The sequence below is a fragment of the Pseudorca crassidens genome, chromosome 10 (assembly GCF_039906515.1).
Source record: "Pseudorca crassidens isolate mPseCra1 chromosome 10, mPseCra1.hap1, whole genome shotgun sequence".
Taxonomy (NCBI): domain Eukaryota; kingdom Metazoa; phylum Chordata; class Mammalia; order Artiodactyla; family Delphinidae; genus Pseudorca; species Pseudorca crassidens.
The window spans coordinates 44,944,826-44,967,369 of NC_090305.1; the positions used below are offsets into that span (position 1 = coordinate 44,944,826).

The 22,544-nt window shown below is 41.5% G+C and overlaps 1 protein-coding gene across 3 annotated transcripts in view; it reads left to right on the top strand.

The window, feature by feature from the left end:
* PRIM2 (DNA primase subunit 2) overlaps window positions 1–22,544 on the top strand; it is a 278,477-nt gene that overhangs the window by 109,340 nt on the left and 146,593 nt on the right. Inside the window, exon 8 of one of the 3 annotated variants that reach the window (XM_067753527.1) lies at window positions 138–191. The exons of the other annotated variants lie outside the window; for them this stretch is intronic. Coding sequence (XP_067609628.1) covers window positions 138–176 — 39 coding nt within the window. The 3' untranslated portion in view covers window positions 177–191. Of the gene's footprint in view, window positions 1–137; window positions 192–22,544 lie in introns of those variants that run through there. 3 annotated transcript variants of the gene reach the window in all.

A 22,544-nucleotide genomic window follows, 5' to 3' on the forward strand; every position in this document is an offset into this window, starting at 1 on the left:
AGTTGTTTGCAGACAGTTGATTTATTTTGAAGCACAGACATCCACTCCTCCATGCCCTGGACTCAAGAGCTTTTTCTGGGTTGCAGGGTATCCAGTACTCTGACTAATCCGTCTTCGTGACCTCTCTTGTCATTTAGGGAATACGTTTGACTTTCGACTGGCAGCACTTCGAATGATTCCATCAACTAACAAGACTGTACAGTAACCGTATTTGTTGACCAAATTAAATTGCTTCCCAGTAGCCGTATTTGTTAATTTTCTGTGAAGCTCTCTGTATAAATCTTTTCCCTATAGAGATGCCTGCAGAAAAGTCATAAAGTAAGACCTTCTTTCTTGCCATCTGACAGCAAAATTCTAATAGCACTTTTGTGCAGAATAAATGTCTCAGAACAGAAATGATGCTGGTTTGGCACAAGTGGCACTAGAGCCTCTCTGACGTCAGGAAACGTCTGCATCTCTGATGTGGTGTCTCCGTGAAAGTGATGGAATTACAGGGGCTGGTTGTTCTTTGCTGAAATCAAGTGCGTTTTGTCATTTAATGAGTCAGCAATGTGGTGCTGATTGTAGCTGCAAAGGTCCCATTGCTCATCAGCCCATATATCTGTGTGGGCTTTCACATCTCTATGTGCTCTTTCATTCTCAGGGGTAACTTAAAGAGAAGCCCCATCAAAGAGAACCCTTTGCCCACTGCCAGAGCGGTAGCTGTCTTGGCTATGAATTGTTCATTCTGCCAAACTTAATGGTCAGTATCTTTTTCTTTCTCGCTTCTGAGCTTACCAGAACAATTGCAGTAAACCAAATGGGAGAAAATAAACCATTACATTAAAAAAAATTGGTTTTTTGTTTGTTTGTTTTTGCACACTGAAAATAAGGACTCCTATAAGGGAAGTAATAATATATGATAGTATGTAAAAGGTTTTGATTTTCATCAGTATTTTGTTTAATCTAAGCGATCTAAGGAACACTGGTTATGTAAATAGACCTGTCATACTTCCCTACAGAATTATGATACGTTTCTGGTTTTACACGTGTTAATGGATAATTTTCAAAGAGGTAAAATCATCAGTCTCAGGTAAATATAAAATGAATCTGTGTGAGAGATTTTATTTAACTCATGAAATTAATGAGGAAATCAGTAAGATGTTATGGCTGGTTCAAAGAACATTTGAGACATCAGGCATATATAGGTAATTTAACAGAGAAATGCTTCTGGGTTAGATAGAAAATCGGTTAATGCCCATCAGAGACATCAACCTTTGTGGCTATCTGTTCCACCAGACAGACAGTTTTTGCATCTCATTTGGATAAATATCTGCAAGTTCACAAGCTCCTTCTCTCATCCTGGAAGTTTAATCCAGAGTAAACAATGAGTTGCATTAGGTCCATTTGCTTGGTATGCCTTTTACCTCCCCGTTTGATATTAAAAACATGGGCCCAGATGTTTCACAAGTTTGTATACCTTTTTTCTGATATGAAGAAAAGGAAAAAAAAAAAAAAAGAAGGGACATGATGTTTGCTTTTATTACAAGAAAACGAAGGGGGAAAGTGTAGGAAAAAAGAAGATGGATTAGGTAAGAAATTTTTACTTTCACAGTGTTTGATGTAAAAAATCAAACACATCTCATGTTATAGAAGAAACAACTTTTTTCCTTTTCTCCTGGTCTGTAATGTTGATGCTCCTCTAAAACCCAGGGGATAAGCTTAGCTGTTGTCAACTCATTCATGTTCTAGGGCCTGAGTTTGTTCCACAGCTGAGTAGAATGAACTCTTTTTTTTTTTTTTTTTGCGGTACGCGGGCCTCTCACTGTTGTGGCCTCTCCCGTTGCAGAGCACAGGCTCCGGACACGCAGGCTCAGCGACCATGGCTCACAGGCCCAGCCGCTCCGCGGCATGTGGGATCTTCCCTGACTGGGGCATGAACCCGTGTCCCCTGCATCGGCAGGCGGACTCTCAACCACTGCGCCACCAGGGAAGCCCTAGAATGAACTCTTAGTAGAACATGATCCAGTTAGCATTTGAGCAGTTGACTTACTGAGTCATTTTGTATTTTGATTCATTTGTGAGACCCAACCCAGTTGTAAGAAATAAAAATTGTTTAAAAAAAGTGTTAAGGGACTTCTCTGGTGGTCCAGTGGTTGGGACTCTGCGCTCCCAGTGCAGGGCGCCCAGGTTCAATCCCGGGTCAGGGAACTAGATCCCGCATGCTGCAACTAAAAAAAGATCCCTCATGCCGCAACTAAGACCCAGCACAGATAAATAAATAAATATTAAAATTAAAATAAAATCAGTGTTAAAATGTCAAAAACGACCATGTAATGCCACTAAAATAATACTAAATAAACTTTGTATTAACTCTGTGATGTAGAATCTTAGACACTTATAATGGGCGGGACTTAAGAGGTTTCATGTGGTTGAGGAGACTGAAGCCCAGTGAGGCTGAGTGACTCCACTGGCTTATTCTGGGAAGAACGAGAACTAAAATCTGTGCTTTTTACTGTTGATCCAAGACTGTGGCCTTTTAAATGTATGCATAATTGTGAAATATAGTGCTCAGAAAACTATAATCTTGGCTTAATACTTATTTTGTCCTTATTGTTTTACTAACTGTGCAAGGTATTTAAACTACAAAAAAGACAATATACAGTCTGTACTCTTGAAGGGCTTAAGATCTAGCTGAAGAAACTGAATATTATTTTTTAAAGAATTCACAACACAAGGAATGATACACACAATATTTAATGAGTGATTAATGGAAATAAGTGCTGCAGGAGTTTAGAAGGAAGGGGTCAGAGATGAAGATACTAAAGAGGTAAAAAGCCATGCAAAGTAGTACATGGAAGTACTCAGAGGGCTGGAGAGTCACGATCAGGAAGCATTTCTTTTCTCCAGGGCACACTTGGTGTAGCACCTCGCCCACTTTTGTCATCTTTTTTTTTTTGGTGGGGGCTGCACCGAGGCTTGCAGTATCTTAGTTCCCCGATCAGCCATCGAACCCATGCCCTTAGCAGGGAAAGCGTGGAGTCCCAACTACTGGGCCGCCAGGGAATTCCCTGTCATCTCATTTAATCCTGGTGGTATCATTTCGGTTCTGCTGTTGGTGCAGTACTTTTACTTGCTGGTGCTAGTAAAAGTTAATTTAAATTGAATTTTGGTTACATTATTCATATATTTTAAAACTTTGGGTGACCCTGACAATCCATTAAAGTACATTTATTGATGTTAAGGGTGGTGACCATATGTAATCCTGTCTAATCACGTGGTAGGCACCAACTTACAAATATATGTTTCCTGAAAGAATCATTGAGTGGAGTAAGAATCCTGGTATTATGGTGTCTAAATATTTATGGTTTCAGTTACTTGTGGGAGAGGCAAAGTTGTGAAACAGGGCAAAAGAGTTCATAGACACGTGCTGATTTTACAAGGGCATTTTGTACTTTAGTTTTAGCAGAAAAGTTAACATTTTGATTGATGCATTTATTAAGGTTATAGGAAGCAAAAGCTAAAATTAATATTTCACAGTTCTAATTGCTTTAGTTCTAATGGCTTCTCTATGCATGTTATGTGTTCTGGTTTTTAAATATTTAAAATTCCATCTCTAGGGCAAAGTGGAAGTGAAATAACTTAGAGTGTAGCGTTTTGTCAATGATAGTCTTCCTTGCCCCCCTTTTAAAGCAGAATGATGTTCATGTTATGTCTTTCTAGCATTAAGAGAAATTATTTGCTAAGGTGACAATTTTTCTGAACGCTAACAACACCTGGAGAGTGAACATTTATAAGGTGTGACTTCACGGTGTGTGTTGTGTGGTAGATATAATTGATAATTCTGCTTTCTCCTGTTGAATATCTAATTTCTAACTCTCGTGACATGTCTTTCTGAAGTATTATTTTTGGTAGGTTTAGGAAGATTGCAGAAAGATGGGCATTTTTGTGTTTGCCAACATTCTAATGCTGGAAGGGATTCAGGATAACTCTAGTGTAGCCCTTCATTTTTGTAATTGAAGAAAATGAGACCCTACCTGGGGACAGAAAAAAAAATACACACACACTCCCACATGTACATATATACACATCTGTAAATGTTTCCATATCTCTCTGTGTGTATGTGTGTGTATATGGTAAAATCATGGGTTCATAATGATACTTTCCGTTCTAACTCAGCATCTTGGAGCTCTTTTTAAATACTGTCTCTGGCAGTGAGAAACACAGCACCTATTATCCTCAATATGGTTTCCTATTTGCTCAGTCAAAAATAATTTGCTGTAGGTAGATCTGCCAACCGCACTGCTATCTTTGCTGCTCACCACCTCTATGCCAGCCCCTGCCACTGCCTCGATGGGTCCAGGCCTCTGCCTCCACCCCCAGCCCTTCCTCACTGCTGTGCCTGTAGCCACCCAGCTGCTGTGCTACTGCTCTGTGCTGGCAACAGAAAGGCAAGCTGGGAAGAGAAGGGCAAGTTATAATTGTTTGATACTTCACAGATAGTACCCTCAGCCCTGCCACATTTTCTTGAGAACATATTTTCGAGATTCCTCTCTGTGTAATAGTCTCAGAATCCCCAGACGCTTGCTCATTCTTGTGGTTGGTCCTGGCTACTGTTTTCACAGAAGGGAAACATGAAGCTCTCATTATTTTACCAGAGGGGTTATGTTTCCTGCAGCCCAGGGTAGTTTTTTTCCACTGGAGAGAAGAATGGGCATCGTTTTCCCTGCAGCTTCATACTCCACAGTGATGTTGGTGAGGGTCTGGCATTCATTTCTGTTGGTGGAGGGAGGCTCAGCCGTGGTCCTTACAGCTCTTTAGTTTAGCTCCTTCAGCAGGCACAGTCACAAGAGCCATTTCTTGGTATTCATGCCCTCAGAGCTAGGGGCTGGCCGGGTCAGGAGGAGTTGCCCTAGCCAGCATCGTGTTTGAAAATTCCTGTTGTAAAAACTCCAGCATCCTGACCCTTGAGGATAAGAGAAGTCCATTCTGCTCCTAAACCTATGGCCTTACTCTTTTTTTTTTTTCAGCTATTCAATTTAAGGCAAGTTTACTACTTCTTTTGAAGCTTCAGTTTCTTATCTTTTATATATGTATATATATATTTTAAATTATTTTTTTAATTGAAGTATAGTTAATTTACAATGTTGTGTTAGTTTCAGGTGTATAGCACAGTGATTCAGTTTTATATATATTTATATACATATAAATATGTATATATATTCTTTTTCAGATTCTTTTCCCCTTTTAAGTTATTACAAAATATTGAGTATAGTTCCCTGTGCTATACAGTAGGTCCTTGTTGGCTATCTATTTTATATACTGTAGTAGTGTGTATATGTTACTCCCAAACTCCTATCTTTTTTGTGCCTCAGAATGATAAGTGACATTTCTTTTTAGTTGCAGGTAATAGAACACTTGCCTCAGAATAGCTTGAACATGAAAGAGTGTATGTGACATATAACTGACAAAATCCAGAGCTTGGTGGGCTTTAGGCCTGGCAGGCTCTGGCTGTCTTTCTCTGTGGTTCTCTTGGCTGTGTTCTCTCTGTATCAGCTTTGACCTTGGGGAGCTTCCCTTATGGTAGCAAAATGGCTGCAGTGGTTCCAGGCTTCACATCCACATACCACATGGTCCAGAGGGAAAGAGAATAATAGCATTTTGGTTTTATGTTGATTGGACCAACTCAGGTCATGTGTTTATCCCTGAATCAAGGATTATAGCAAGCAGGATGGGATTATGCTGATTGGTTCAGGCCAGTTCAGACCTACCCTTAGAGCTGAGGGTGAAGTCAGTTTCATCCAGAACAGCAGAGGTGCCACAAAATAAAGTAGTCTTCGTGCAATAGTGATTGTAATTTCAGCTTTCATAGCATTTAGGGCAATATATTTATTCATTAAAGATGAAAAATTTTTTGTTTTTTAAATACTTGGATTAAAAATGTTGAATTTTATATATATATATATATATATATATATCTATATATCTATCTTAAGCTAATTTCTTTACCAGTGTTCTTAATTTTTAGTTTCAGGGTCAATCTTACTTTCATAGAGTAGTTGTGAATCATATGAAGTGGATAGTAACCATTTAAGCTGGAGGCTAGATGAAATCGAGGCTAAGATCAGATAAGATTTTACTCTACTTTCATGTATAATACTTTCATGAAAATATGTTTAAAGGTACAGTGTCTGAAAGGTAAATAGTAGAACATGTTGAGTGGGTGGTGGATTGTGTCAGTTTCTAGAGAGGTAAGAAATAGCATACAGTCACTTATTTGGGCTTATAACGGGGGCAGCTTTGCTGGACACAGGCAATGAGGCGGGTAGGTGAGAAGTATCAGAAATATCCATTCAGTTATTAATGGCGACTCGGTCCAAGGCTGTCAGTTAAGCAGCCCTTAAACTTAAAATTTCTGCACAGGACTTTGCTACTTTCCTGAAGTAGGTATTTGGGAATAGGATCTGCTTACTCCTCCCTCAAGATGAGTGCAGACTCAGCCAGCCACCTCCATTCCTCGTGTGTTATCCTGGCACCCACCAGGCTACCGTGTGCTTGTTCACCGTGCTGCACCTACACTCCTTGATGGAAGTGCAGTCAGATATTGGGGTGGAAGGAGGTGTGGGTCCAGGTGTGGTTCCTTCAGGGAGCAGCGAGGTCTCAGCCCTTGAGCCTCACCAGCAAGAACTCCTGGAGGCCTGTCCTGGCCAAGGTCTCACACACAGCCACTAGACCACTGCTTGAAATCATCTTTCCAGCGATTTCTGTAATATATACAAGTGTATGATATGTGACAGTTGAGAGTGGCTTTAGTGAGTTTTTGTTATGGGGCTGGGCCTCTTTACCTTTATTCGGCTCTGACTGACATCTGGGTATATTCTGGTGTGTCTGTGTAGATTTATGGAGATAATGGCTCTGGATGTGGTGTATGGTGCTGACCCTGGTCCCAGTTGCTCTCAAGTAGCTCATCACAGAGCTGACACGTGTGACACAATTGAAGAACAAAGTGACACCTTATGTGGCAGTGAGTTTTTGGAGATTCAAAGGAGGGTCAGGCCCTTATGGTCCAGAGCTGAGAGATGTGTTAAGCTGTGTCCTGAAGATGGGCAGGATTTGGGTAGCTGGAGAGGAAAAAGAGGACAGGCATTGCTGAGAGAATGGGCACGAGGAAATGGGTGGGAAGGTGTGATGAATGAAATAAACATAGGAGATAATGATCACATTTATTTAACTGAAGGAGCACAGGTGGAAATAAAGTTGACTAGGATGAGATAGGGTGAGACATTGTAATACAGGGGTCCCCAACTCCCGGGCCGCGGACTGGTACTGATCTGCGACCTGTTAGGAACCAGGCCACACAGCAGGAGGTGAGCGGCGGGCGAGTGAGCGAAGCATCATGTGCTGCTCCCCATCGCGCGCATTACTGCATGAACCCCCCACCCCCAATCCGTGGAAAAATTGTCTTCCACAAAACTGGTCCCTTGTGCCAAAATGGTTGGGGACCGCCGTTCTTTTTTTAAATATATTTTAGGTGTCTGTTTTTCTTTTCTTTTTTTTTAATTAATATATTTATTTTTATACAGCAAGTTCTTATTAGTTATCGCTTCTAATAGGAGGCTAAAGAAGCAAGGCAGAGAGAAGTTGTAGGTTGAAAATATGATATTTTAGGAGACTATTAAATTAAGCTTCTTAGCAGTAGCTTCTTTAAGTAGAGAAAACTGTTTCAAATGATTTGTTCCAAATTAAGGAAATGTTAGGGAATTAGGAAAACCTTTTACCTTCTTATTAAAATGGCCCATAACTCAAAAATATGTATATATGTTTTAATAAAATAGTTTCATATATTAATCATTGAAGAAAAATAGTTGGAATGAGTAACTTTTGTTTTTTGGTGTTATCCTAATAGATAGCAAAACTAGTCCCAGGCTTCCAAGGTTAATTTTGGGAATAGTTCATCTTGAAGTATTTATGCCATTTGTTTCTTTTTCTTCTGGAAAGTGAAATAACCAAATCGTCATTCAATTTTCTGAAGTGAATTTGAAAGAATTAAAAAATACTGCCTTCAGATGTATAGCAAGCACTTTTCAAAGTACAAACCTCTAAGACTATTTATTGAGACAACGCATTATGGAAATTTCTATAGAAAAATCTAACACAGGATGTGTTCCTGGCAAGAGATTTTATTCAATAGGTTACTTTTAAATCCAGTAACTTTTATAAGATATCTAAATTTTCAAATCAACAAGAGTTTCACAATATCATGTAATGAAAATAGAATGTCTGTTTAATACTTAGGGTTTCTTTTGGGCATCAGTTTTGTTTCTGAGAGTAAATTCTGAAATAGGGTGGCGGTTGGTTGGGAAGAGGGATACACTTTTGTCTAACAGCACTTCTGAGGATCTGTTTTAAACCTGGGATAATGTGAAAAAAAAATTTAAACCATCTTTAAATCAAATTAAGGTTTATGTTTTCATTTTGATCAACAGGGATTAATTTGGCAAGTAAACAGTAATGAGCTGATATATATGTTAATTTCTGTCTATGGGTTGACAGTTTAGCCTTAGGTGCTGAATTTGTATCAAAGAATTATGATCAAATAATTTCTCATTAAATTGGCAAACATTTGCTTTAAAAAGTCCTCTAGAACAATTAAAATTACTTTATTGTTGTTCTTATGCTTGATTCTAAACTTGAGAAACTAAATTTCTAATTGCAAGGAGAATAAAATGACAAAATGTGTTAGGATTATTCAATTATTTTATGTAAATACAAACCCATTTACTTTAAGGAGAACCATCACACCTTTTAAAATATCAATCAACACCTTTCTTAGAATTGCTTTCATTGAGCTAACGACTAGATATTTTTATTCTTGAAATATTGCATTTTTATTCTCCTTATTAATGGCCCTCCCTGCAGAGGAGTGAATAAATCATGGGGCTGCTAGTAGTTCTAAGTGCTTTTCAGAGAACGTTTAAGTGCTTGTAATCACTAAGCAAAGGAGAACTATAGATTAAATGTGTTATAAACCACACATGGAAGCAATGTCTTTTTTTAATATCTGTAACTTTAATGGAAAGAAAATGTTAATTTAGGGTAATGAAATAGACCTCCAAGTATGATCGGTTAATAGACCATTAGGTTAATTAAAATGAGGATATGTATCACTGTTGTGCTAGAACTATCACTGTGGAAGAGACAGATTCATTTAGTGCTTGAATAGTAAAATTCAGAATGTGTCACTCCCAAACCAGATTTACTACACAACAGAACAAGATTGATGACAAGGGTAATTCAGTTTTGTTTCATTTACTTTTACCTGTCACATCGCTTGTCATTCTAGAGAGCTTGTCACTTAAAGGTGAAAATTTATCCAAGCTTTTAAAAATCAATTAAGTGTAAATTTTGTTACTTTCCTCTCTGCCTATCATCCTAGCTGAATTAAACACAAAAACAAGACTTAAGTAATAGGCAACATACAGATTGTAATATAACTTTCAAAAAGTTAGCAACTTTAAATTTATTAAATTGTAAAAGATGCAGTTGAAACAACCACTACAACTTTTTGGTTATTAGTTCTTTTCAGTGTCTAATATCCAAACCTGTTGGAAACTAATTTTTTATAGCTATCTACTTGGCCGATTTACTATTTGAATTTACTAAAAAGACTTTTTGATGCTTTTTACGATGCTTTTTACGTCTTCCCTGTGAAAAGTCTTAACATTGTGCCAACCATAAGGTAGCTTTTCAGTAAGTGCTTCCTATTTTGATTTAAAAGGCTTGGCATGTGTTTAGACAGAAATTAAGTTCACTATACTCCTGAGCTCTTCAGTTTCCCCCATCATATGCCTCATGTAACAGATTAATTTCTATTCAGATTTTAGATCTAGAATCACAGCATGGGGCCTAAAAGTCAACCAGTGTAGTCACTGCCGGTAGCTTTTTGTCTGGGACCTAAAGTATGCATGCAGGTACTAAGCGATTTACAGAGTAAATGCTTTCCCCAAAGATATATATGGTCGATCAGTCAACCTAGTATTTATTGAATTCTAGTACTGAGCCTTGTATTACAGTGGATACTTTCATCTGCTTCAGGCTTTCTCTGGGAAAGTTGTACGTGTGCTTGTAAAAGAATCATCTTCTCTCCTTACTTTTAGAGATAAGGAGACACCTTTTTAGGAAGGTGACATTCTCTTTCTCTTTTGTTTCATCATCTTAATTCTGGGAAGGTCTTTTATTTTTGCCTTATGTCTCCATTTTTCTTAAATTTACCTAGATGATATTTAGTAGGAGATATTTAATGAGTTTATGTAAGTGTATGTATTTAATATTTTTGATTATTTATGAATATTAACTTAAATAAGCTTGATATAGGAAAAAAATTAATGATTATATTAGGAAGTGAAGCTTTATTCTGTGATTGGGTTTACCATAGAATTTTTCTGAATAATTGCCTTAGAGCGTCTGACAGGGACTTTCGTCCCACTTTTTTCACTGAAGACTTAATTTCATTTTGACTTGTCATAAAGTATCTTAGGTTCAACCTTGGCATTTGTCATGCATTGCTCACCACCCAGTTCTTTCTCTTTCTTGGTTTCCATTCCTCAGGGAAATAATCTAATTGACGTCGATCAGTCAAAATAAGCAAATTCATGTTGAGGTAACAGAAATGACCCACATACCTTCTTGTTCATGCCATGTGGTCATCATGGATTGGTTGGGGGCTCTGTCCCATATTGTCCTTATTCAGGGACCCAAGCTGCACTCGTCATTTGAAGCATTGTCAGAAATAAAGTGCCCACGTGTGCACCAGCCTATCCAGAAGTAACATCACTCTGGCTCATATTTCATTGACCAAAGCAAGTTGCTGGGCCACCCATGGCATTGATAGAATGAAGATGCACAGCCCCGCATGTGCCCTGGAAGAGAACTGCAGTTATCTGGGGGACAGACACCAATGACTACTGCAGTTGGCCCCTCCAGCTATCAGCCACTCACTTCACTTTTCTTGCCACATGGAATACACTCTCTCTTTTCCTGGGAAACAGTCTATGTCCTTGGCTAGGTGACTTCCACTAACTCCTAGTAAGCAAAGTATACTCTCTCCCCCCAAGGCAAGGCTTCCATGTGACTTGCTCTGGCCCATGGAGCATGTGCAGATGTGACGTATGCCAACTCTGGGCAGGAGCTGTAGATGTGGTTTGTGTGATTTGGCTTGAATTCTTTCTAGATGGGAAATTCAAGCTCCTTATGCCTGAATCCCAGTGTGAGAAGACGTGTAGAGTAGACCTGCAGCCTGGAGCAGACCTTAACTCAGCCTTTACCTTCCAGTTACTATGAACTGTGTGATGTGGTTGGTCACCGACATTTTGGATATGTTACTACTGTCAAGAGCTTACTTAACACAGTGGAATTTAGAGTTAAGAAAACCTGGGCTTGAGTGTTAACTCTGCTAGTTGTGTGATTTGGAGTAAATTATTTAAATTCCCTTAGGCTGGGTTTCTTCATCTATATAATGAAGATAATAATGCCTACCTTACAGTTTTGATGTGAGGATTAAATTGAATGACTTGTAAAATACTTAGAGTAGCGCTCAACATGCGAGAAGAGTCAATGAATGTCATTTCCCTTCCCTTTACCTTAGGCCCTGCCTGCCGCGTTAGTGAAGTTGTTTCAGTACAGGATTACTTGAAAGGAATTAATTAATTAATTGAAAAGAATCAATTATGAGATTAGAAATTGGATAAAATGCTCTTTTTAAGTGGACCTTTTTAGCCCCAATTTAAGAATTTCCTTCTGAAGAGAGTCCGAAATGCTCCCATACCTGATCTTTTTCACAAATGATGGTTTCCCATTACAGTGATATGTCAGCTAGGTTTTTAACTGAGCTGAAAGGTTCCCACTACAGCAGGCCTACCAGCCCTGCAGGCATCTGAGAGACCCTCTGCCTGTTGAATAGTCAGTCAGGTACATCTAGAGCCCCACTGTCACCACCAGCTCCCTCCTCCACAGAGGGTGACCTGCTGCACTGGGACCAGGACGGTTAGCCCAGTAGCTTGCGGGTGGCCTGTGGTTTGCCTGAGCTCGAGAAGGTGAGACATCTGTATGAGATCATGGCCTGAATGAACCTGTGCCTGAAGCGGAAGAGATTAAATAACACAGAACACTCATAGTGTGTGTGTGTTGGCTGGTTAAAAACAAGATGAAGTATTGAGTTCACAAATAGACAAAGAAGTATATAGAGAGTCTACACATTTTGAGCCTTGTAGGATAGAAAGAGACTAATTCTCAATCCCTACAATGAGGGTAAAACTGAGAAAGAGAGAGAGAGACCAGTTAAAGCTCAACTCTGGCAAGGATCAAATCAAGAGTATGGTTTCACGCCTTACAGTGTTCCTGCAGCTCTTTGATACTGTTTCCTTCAGAAGGTGGCATGTGCTTGGCTAGTGGCAGAGTGGGTGGGTGTGATGGCACATGACCTCCAGGGACGAGTTCACCCTGGGCGTTGCGCCACCCTCCTTGTTCTTGCTCCTACGTTGCTCACATTGAGAGAAGCCCACTGCCGTGTTGTGAGGACACTCACGCAGCCCTCTGGAAGGGTTCACGTGTGGAAGAACTGAGGCTGCTTGCCAGCGTGAATGAACCGTCTTCACACAGATCTCCAGCCCAACCAGCCACAGTCAGGTCCTCTGAAGATTGTGATTCTCACCACTGGGCTCACTGCAGCTTAAAGAGAGACCCTGAGCCCGAGCCACCGAGCTTAGGCACATCTTGTTTCCTGGCCCTCAGGAACTGTGAGACAGTCCCTTTGAGAGTTACTACACAGCAGTAGATAACTAATGCTTAGTGAAATCTCTGAATAGATTAAAGTATCTTTTCAGTGATGCCCAGTATAACCTTTCAATATACAGTATGTTCCTTCAATTGGACAAAATGACTCAGAAAAACAGTTGTTACACTATAATTTATGTTTCATTTGTTCTTGGATAAAATGATGTTTTTAATAAAACACTAAAAAGGGTACAGGGGTTAAAAAGTGTAGCCTATTTTGGAAAAAATAGTATAAACTGTTCAGCTTTATTTTTATCTGAAGACTTTTTTATTGTTGATATTTTCTTTTGTTTGATTTTCTACCTCAGTGATTTTCCAAATATTTCCTGAGCCTAAAACTTAAAACAGGTTGTATCAGGCTGGGTTCCTCAAACAGACTCAATAGAAGATAAAGGGAGGTGGGGAAGGAGAGAGAGATATTAAGAAATTGGTTCATGTGACTGGGAAGGCTGTCAGGTCTGAAATCTGTGGGTGGATCTGTTAGCTGGGCAGCTGGAAACTCAGGTAAGAATTGAAGTTGTTGTCTTTGAGTCTGAAATATGTAGGGCAGGCCACCATACTAGAAACTGGCAGGATTTCTAGATTATAATTTAGAGGCAGAATACTTTGTTTTCCAGGAACTGGTTTTTGCTCTTAAGGCCTTCAACTGATTGAATGAGGCCTACCCCCATTAGCAGGGTGTGGCTCACCGCCATTAGCAGGGGTAATCTTCTTAAAGGCCACTGATTGTAAACGTTGATGACATCTACAAAATACCTGCACAGCCATACCTAGATTAGTGTTTGCCCAAACAACTGGGCATCTAGCCTAGCCAGGTTGACACAGAAAGTTAATCATTCTGCAGGTGAACAGGGTGGAAGGCACGGAGACCTAGAGACGCCTTCCGTAACCCATTCGTATGACGGCTGTTGCCGCCCATTCTTCCTGATTCTCTAGTACATTTGATGCCATGTGGTGGGGATGGTAACATATAAGCCAGAGTAAATGGCTTTTTGGTGGTCTTCAAACTGTCTGGGGGCTCTGTTTCTCAAATTTCCATTTAAAGAAAAAGTAAATTTTGTTCCTAATTAGAGCTAAAAGTAGCTTGTTAGATATCAGAGGGAGGATGAGACTAGAAAAATTTTTCTACTGCTGGTCACTTGCTACCAATAGAAAAGTTAGGAATGTGTTAAATTTATTGGAGTGTTCAATTCAGTGATAGTTTATGGCGGGCCCTTGTAGAGCCTTCTCAGGTATTCTGGAATATACGCAAGTCTCAGTAAACTTCTCCTTTGAGAAACAGTCTCTGCGATTTCACAGACTGAAAGTACTTGGCGGAAGCCACCGGGGTATTACTCTATAATGCTTGTTAAGTTCTGTCTTCTTTAGGACGTTAAATATTATATCTTCTGGATTTTAAACCTCTGTCATTTTAAAGAGTGTCTTTTAAGAGTTAACTGATTTAGGTCTTTGGATAGGCAATTTGATTTTACTTCTTTTTTTTTTTAATGCCTTTAAATTGAACTTTAAGGTTGACTTCTAGGTATAACTTATGCAATCTCTCTGTGGGTTTGATTTATTGCAAAAGTAATATTATTAATTTTATGAGATTGCTTCTAAGCTGTGTTTTCCTTGCTCTTGGATTTTCCCTGTGAAAAATGCAGAAGGATTCCTTAGCCAAGTTTTATTGGGGTATGATCAGTTTTATGAAGCCTGATGACTTCTTATTCTGAGTTTTACCTGAGCGATGCTCCAGCTTAGCTGAGGGGCTCATAATGTCGAGTGACTCTCTGGTCAGCACCTTTATTGATTAATGACACAGATGAGAAAAATGTACCTTGTTGCAGCAGGATTAGACTCAAGGAAGCTAGGAGTCCCTCATCCGAAGATGGTTGAAAGTCAGTATTTAGGGTGATACGATCCATGAAAGATGGAAGAGTCAGGGCTAGTTAAGCAACGTGGGGTGGAGGGAAGCACAGAGGAGGCTCAGGTCGGGGTGTAGTCTTGAAAATAACTTGTGGGAAGGTGAAGCCAGCAAAACGTTACATGAAAACCCTGGTAAGTAAGCGGCTCTGCTTGCCTAGTGGGAGGATGAGCACTTCCCGATGGTCTCGGTATTTGGCTGTCAGGGAGCCGGTGCCGCTTCCTGCTGGTCTCCCTGAGATGGTTGGACCCTGTGGTTCAGGGCGGTCAAGGGCACTGCAATTAGTGCTAAACAGTCCTTGCTCTGACAGGTACTGGCCACAGAAGCTTCTGGCAGATGTGCAGGTGCGGCCTTAGTGTTTCCGAGGACCTGACTGGTGTTGCAGAGCCCTGGGCAGGCCCCGTAGCTGAATCCCGTAGTGAGTTCAGGGGAAATCAGCTATCAGAAGAGGAGAAATACTAGACATCAGGGTGGGCTGTTGTGGTTATCTTTTGCTAATCACGGTCACCTTTGGTGAATTTTGAGGGTACGTGCCTTTAATAAGATAACAGGGAATTCATGCAAAAAGAATTTGTATATACAAATGCTGACCTATCTCAGGTGCAGTCAATGCCCGCTTTTCTCTCCTCGTAGGATTGCATTAGCCAGCTCTGGAATAGTGTGTACATAAAAATGATAGTGATTCAAATCAATTTACGTAGACTAGTACCTGGAAAATAAGAAAAGCTACCTGAGGAATTAAACCATTACAGAGTAAAACAGTCTGACATGAAAGACAAGCTGTAGTGTAGTGTTTAAAAGCTTGGGCTCTGGGGCCAGACTGTGTGGGTTCAGATCCCTCTCTTACTCTTCAGGCATTCTCGTCTACCGTTTCTTTTTCCACAGTGTAATGACGGTAACAGCAAAAGAGTTTTAAATGAGGTATTAATAAAAGGGTACCTGGCACACCTGCTCCGTGCATGTTGGTTGTCTTGGTGGTGGTGGTAAAGATGACACTTCCGTTCTGTCTGCCCGAATAAGTCGGACAGCTGCAGAATCTCGATACTTAGCTAAGCTTATACTGCCATGACAAAACACCGTAGATGGGGTGGCTTAAACAACAAAGATTAATTCTCACAGACCTGGAGGCTAGGAACTCCAAGATCAAAGTGCAGGCCAGTTAGCTTCCTGATGAGGGCCCCCCTACCTGTCCGGGGGTAGGGTGGGGACATGAACGATCTCTCTTCCTATATGGCCAGTCAGTCCTGTTGGGTTAGGGCTCTCTCGGTAGGACCTCCATTAACCTTAATTACCTCCTAAGACCTTGTCTCCAGATACGTTATATTGGGTGGTAGGGCTGCAAAACACGAATCTGGGGAGACAGTTCACTCTGTAGCACTGGATAAACATAGATTGTGACCATTTGGCAAAAATGAGAGGAGAATGTGACAAAAGATTAAAATAAAACCTGTGGAGGTACGAAAAGATGAATGTTGTAGAAATCTTCTCGTTTTATGAAAAACAAAGGAATGAAGAAAAAATAATTGTGGGCTTTCAGAACAACTGATTTGTTAGCATTCTTAGTTCTATCCATTTGAAGATGTTACTGGATTCACCAAACTATTGTCCTAAAATCTTTGAATTAGTGTTATAATTTTGCACTAATGTTTTATCCTATTTGACAAAAAATGAAAGGACTTCATTGGTATTAGAAACATGAAATTAATTAGTCTCTTTGTTACCAGTTATCAAAACCATAAATGATCCTTTCGTACGTCTGGCCCAGCCCTGATGTAGGGTTGTGTCAGGGGTTCACTCTCTTAGCTGTTTTCTCTGTGATCCAGTCTTGGTTTCTGGAGGCTGCTGCAGTAGAAGAAGAACTCAGTGTTATAGGGGTCTTTCCTTTGCTGCTTAAAAGACTCCTACTTCCCGGCATTACCATCTTGACCATGACTTCTCCCTATGATGGTGTTAATGTAAGAGGGTCACCCAGCATGCTGTACAGGTTTTTATTCCCTCTAATAATTATTTCTAACAAAAAATCTCTGACGTTGTTCTTTGCTTATAATCTGATTCCTCTTGAAAGTGATGTCGTTGACAAAAAAGGGGAAGTTTCCAGTTAATCAAAATTAACTGTTTTGGAGAAAAGCTGACAGCTGTTAAACGAATGTAGTCCGACGTCCCTTGCTACATGCCGCTCTTTAGTTTCTGGTTTGTTATGTTGCATGTTAGTGTTGTTTATGTTGAGGCAGCTTGTGCTCAGCGGTGAGAAGGGAGCCAGCTTCCTCAGTGGGTTAAGACAGTTTTGGTTTTGGGGCAGATTAAGGATGTGGTGTTTTCTCAGGGGCAAAGGAGTCATGGAAAGAGCACTGGATATTGGAAATCTGGGACCGAGCTGTAGTCCTGGTTTTGTTACTGATGACCAGCACGGTTTCCTCAACTAGAAAACGAGGGAGATTAGGCTGGATCATGTCTCTCGGTCTTTTCTGTCTTTAATTTAGCCTTTTTGGTTCTGTGGTTCAAAACTTTTTGGGTAGGTGGAGGGCAGGAGAGGTTCCAGCAGATGCCTTGTAAAGCATCTTCAGAGTCCAGACTGTTCAGGCCACCGCAGCGATGCATGTTAAGTATTGAGTATTAATAGGCTCTTAACCCCACGTGAGCCTCTTCCTCCATGGGGGGGTGTCCCCTCTTCAGGGGGGTATCCCGTCTTCAGGGGGTGGTGGCTCTCAGTGCCCAGGGGCTTAGCTGGCTGGTTCAAGAGGAGGGACGTGGTGCTGTTGCCCCTCTCCCTTGCCTCAGGGTTGGGCGGGCGCCCCTGACGTGGTTGGGGAACCTTTCCATGTCTGGCCCGTGCCTCTTCCTCCTTGGTCACACTGCCTTCTTCTGGTGTATCCCCCAGCAGGGACGCTCTGTGCTGTTCCTCCTCCGTCAGGCCACTCCCCTGAACGGCCTAACTGGTCACGTTTCCTTACACACAGTCACAGTGCCGTATACTCTCCTTCGTTGTGATGTCTTTGGTTTGTGTGGTCATTTGATGACTCAGTTCCTTCCCCTGTAGACTATAAGCCCCATGAGAATGTAGATCTTGCCCAGTTTTGCTGTCTTTGTATTTATTTCTAGAGCATGGCTCAGTATGTATTTGTTATGAATGCAGGAGCCAAAGCTCCAGAGCCTCTTGACGTGGGATGAGTGATGGTAACAACAGTAACTGAGGCTGCATAGGCTGTTTGTGATGTGAGTCCAGTGCTCCAGGCAGTGTTCTCGTGCTTGTGTCCCCGTCCCCATTGTCGTTAGTATTTTCACAGTCACCATTACCACCATTTCTTGAGTCTTTTAACCCAGGCATGGACCCTAGAATCCACATCCTCGGCAACTGTGCTCTACAAGTGGGAACATTATGGAAAAAGACCAGAAGCTTCCTGTGGCCCTTATTACCCAAACCAAGTCCTGCTCTTTGCTCTTCAGTCTTTTCTCTTCTTTGTTGTGTTCACCACTGCCATCAGAGTGTAGGGCTTCTCCTGTAGTTGATTTTGGCCCCATATCTCATTTCCCGGGAAATTTCTGCGTACGGAGACCCTTTCTTTCTCCTGTGAGGACAGAGCCTACCTCTTTTTACATAAGCAGAGAATGTCAGATACCCTCCTTCCCAGATTTTCTTGAAGCTCGGGTGTGGGCATTAGATGCATTTGCCCCAGTTGCCAAATCAGAAGCAGGTGATGCAGAGCAGGAGGTACCAGGTAGAGTCCATCTGCTGAGGGTTAGGCGGGAGCAGCAGCTGGGCTTTCAGAAGGACCACTGGCAGCCATTCCAGAGACAGGGTCGAGGGCCTAGGTGTGAACTGCAGAGTCTGTGCCTGGAAACAGAGCAGTGGCTTCTCCGTGGGGCCAGTGTTGGACGTGATTTGGAGCTTGTTCCTGACCTGCTGGTCTGTGAGAGGCAGCCTCAGGCACGGGCTCCACTGCCAGGCTGGCTGCTTTCAGATCCCAGATTGAAGCCCAGCTCCACCCTTCCCTGCATCCCAGCTCTGCCCTTCCCTCCATCCCAGCTTGCCCCCTTCCTGCATCCCAGCTCCCCCCTTCCCTGCAGCCCAGCTCCCCCCTTCCCTGCAGCCCAGCTCCCCACTTCCCTGCATCCCAGCTCCTCCCTTCCCTGCATCCCAGCTCCACCCTTCCCTGCAGCCCAGCTCCCCCCTTCCCTGCAGCCCAGCTCCACCCTTTCCTGCAGCCCAGCTCCCCCCTTCCCTGCAGCCCAGCTCCACCCTTCCCTGCATCCCAGCTCCACCCTTCCCTGCAGCCCATTTCCCCCTCCCTGGCCCATGGCCTTGCCTGTCCTCACCAGGTTCCTCTCTCTGGCCTCAGGTCCCTCAGTGTCAAAAGGGGAAATGACAGTGTGTACCTCATGAGGCTGTCATGAGGATTAGAGGAGCTAAAGTAAAACTCTTACAACAGTGTCTGGCGTGTTTATTGTTGTGTGTATTAGGGTTTTCCATCGTTCTTCTCTGACCCTCTGGGTAGTTTCTAAAAGCACATATCCTTTTTAACAGATTACTTTTTCTGCTTGAATGTGTTGGTTGGAATCTGTTGCTGACAACTTAGTACCCTGACTGATGCTATGACGTACACTTCTTGAGTGATAACTGAGGGTGGGTCTTGTAGAACCAAGCATTTCTTTTTTTACTAGGCAGTTACAGAACTGTTTCCTCATGTGTGTCTGGGGCCAAAGTGCACATTCTTTTTATCGAGACACTGAACTCACTTGCTCTCTCGTTTCTTTTGGATTGACTTGCTTCGTTCAGGATCTCAGGCTTTGACCCCAGGCTTATGGCCACATTTGGTCATAAACTGCTGCAGAGCCTCCCCGAGGGTGAAGCAGTTATGGGGGAGGCGGCTCTGGAGGGACATATGGTGTGTGGGTGGGGATCTGATCCACTGCCGCCATCGCAGGCCTCTCCGCATGGTCAAGGTCATTGCTGGTCCTGGTGCCCACTCCTGCCCAGGGAAGGACCGCGGGCCTGCCTCCCCCTGCAGCCCCCTCTGCCCGGGAGACACTGCTTCCTGGACCATTAGCTCTGGGTCCCCGAAGTCGACACTTTCCAAAGGGAAGACGTTGTGCCAACTGAACTATTGGTATTTTCACAACAGGGAGAGTCGCACCACCCTCCCTCCGTATAAAAACACTCCTGAATCTCGTTTGTGGTTTTTGTCAGCATTACAGTGAGAACTGAGAGTGACATTTAAACCTGGGAAAATTCAGCCCTGATATTGACTGTTCATGTGAAAAACTTGAAAAAGCAGGTAGAACACTGTGACCTGAGTGATGTGAATTCTCTAACCAGAGTGTACAGAGCAGTCAAATATTTGACTTACTGATTTTTGGAGAATTAAGCTGTTTTGTATGCAAGGTATGAAAATAGAATGAGTTTTTGTCCTTGATTCAGAATGAGTACTGAGAGCCAGGGTCTGATGCTAGAGATTTGAATTCATGTTGAATATTTTAACAAATATTAGCAGAAGGGATACTCAGTTTTCCATGTGTTTATAGCTATGTGTTTAAAACATAATACTTTGTACTTACATATTAATTTCTCTTTTGAAAATGTTACTAATTTATTAACAAATATATACTGTTATTAGGAATGTAGCAAAGTATCTTAAATCTTAAAAAGACTCCAGCTACACAGGGTTATAAACTTCCTCTGTCCACATTTGAATATATCTCGTTCTGTACTCTCATCCTTTTACATTTTGCTCTTTTGTAAAATTACCCATCAAGAGCTTTATCTGTCAATGTCTGGTACATTGGAAGCTAAAAATAAAGGACGTTGAGTTACCCTGACCTGTTAAAGAAGGCATTTCATTTTAACTGAAGTTCACCTTTATAAACATAGATTATCTTTTGGACAAATAGTGTTCAATAAATTCTGCTTCCTAAAACAATAATGTGGGTAGATTTGACCATTGTGGCATTTTATCAGAAGTGCTTTCCATTTCCCCTTAATCTTTTCAGCCACATCTTACAAATATTTGAAAACACTTTTATTTCCTCACTCTGGATAACCCTCTTGTCCTTGCTGCCTTCTTTTCTCCATGGTGCTATGTTCTGAGAGCCAGGTGGCTCTTCATTTAAATTCCATCACAAATTTGTTGGCTTGGATTTTTAGTGGGCTCATTGCTTTCAGTAAGATGTGGGGGGCAAAATTTTTTTCCTGATTAGGTAATTTCTAACAAAGCTAAATACTAGAACATTGCTGCTTTGGTAGAATGATGTGTAGAGAGTAAAGAATCATCATATTTCAGAATGGCTTTGGAAACCTGAAATCCCAGGATTCTGCTTTAATCTTTAAATTCCATTGAGAATTTATACCGGAAAAGGTATTTATTAAATAATTGCATGTAGCCTCCATGTTAGCAGATATTAATTCTAGTTTGGTGGAATTAATGTCCATTGTCTTTTAAAATCTTACTAGATTTTAGTTAAAATTAACTTTAGTTACAACCTGTTATCTTGTGCTTTCGTTTTTATGGTCCAGTAGTGCCTGGATTCTAGGTTTTCATGAAAGTCATGCCTCCTTCTTGGTGTTTGGCTCTTCACGTATTCCTCCTCCCAACTCCCCTTCCTCATACGAACTTCCCAGAATAAGTCCCTGTGGTAGCTTCCAGGGTGCAGTTACAGAGATGAATAAATACCACCTACTTAATTCTGTGAGATCAGAACCTAATTCTCTATACTCAATTTTTGTAAAAGTATTGGTGGAAAATTATAATGATAATAATAATTGAGTTGGTCCCATGTGACAGTTGTATAGTGTGAGATATTAGCTTTTTTAAAAAAAAAAATCCAGAGTCTAATTTTTCTAGTCCCTTGGAATTTTAGATCTTGCCTTTCTCCAGGGAGCACCTGGTGTGGGAAAGGTGCTTGGCTGTTGACATGGGGTGTGAGCTTCTGGGAAGGGCACCAGGATGGGGCACTAAGGGGCTAGTGGAGGGAGATGCTAAGGCAGGGGGAGAGCAGGAGAGCCAAGGCAAGTAACAGGGCAGGAAGGCAGAACGGTTGGGTGGGAGTGGAAGAAGTGCCCTGGAGAAAGGGAGGAGGAGGTCAGAGAGAGAGAATCTAGAGAAAAGTGAGTAGTGAGAAAAAGAATGGAGGTAGAACGGGTTCAAAATAAGGTGGAAACATTGGTAATAAAAGCATGATTAAAGGAGAGGAGGAGGTACAGAGTAGGCAAAACTGAGAATACACCTGAGAAGCGTGGGGAGAACGGAAGGGATTGACTCTCTGTCTAGTGTTTCGCTGACATGGGTGTTGTCCCTGCTGAGGCTGTTCTTTCCAGTTGCATGGAAGGTGGAATCCTGCAGTGCAGGGCAGGCCAGTGGTAGTGCGTGCTTCACAGCTCCTGAAGGAGACTGGAGAAACAATGGTGTGCATCCTTCCACGTAATAAAGTTAAACTGAACCAGGTGAATCATCAAGTTACCTTCTTTTCCTTAGAACAAGTTAAGTGTAACACTTCGGTAAGAGAGCTTCTTTGTGTGATGATAATATTTATTACATACATGAGAAGTTGAATTTTACATATTTCATTCAAGATAAGAGAGGAAGGGAAACTTAATCCAGACATTTGAAAAGATGCAAGTTATTATAAAGCAGCCTTTAGTAGTGTTTATTTGGGAACGCTTGTTCTGGGATGCGCAGTTTTTCTGGAGAGCTGTCACTGTTGACCAGCCAATAACTTAAAACCTGTAAACAAGGCCTGCCTTTAACTGGAGTTATTCTGGAGTCAGCCACCAGTTAGGTGACTTTGATGGATGGATAGGACAGATAGATGGATAGGATGGAGGGAGAGACCTTGAGGG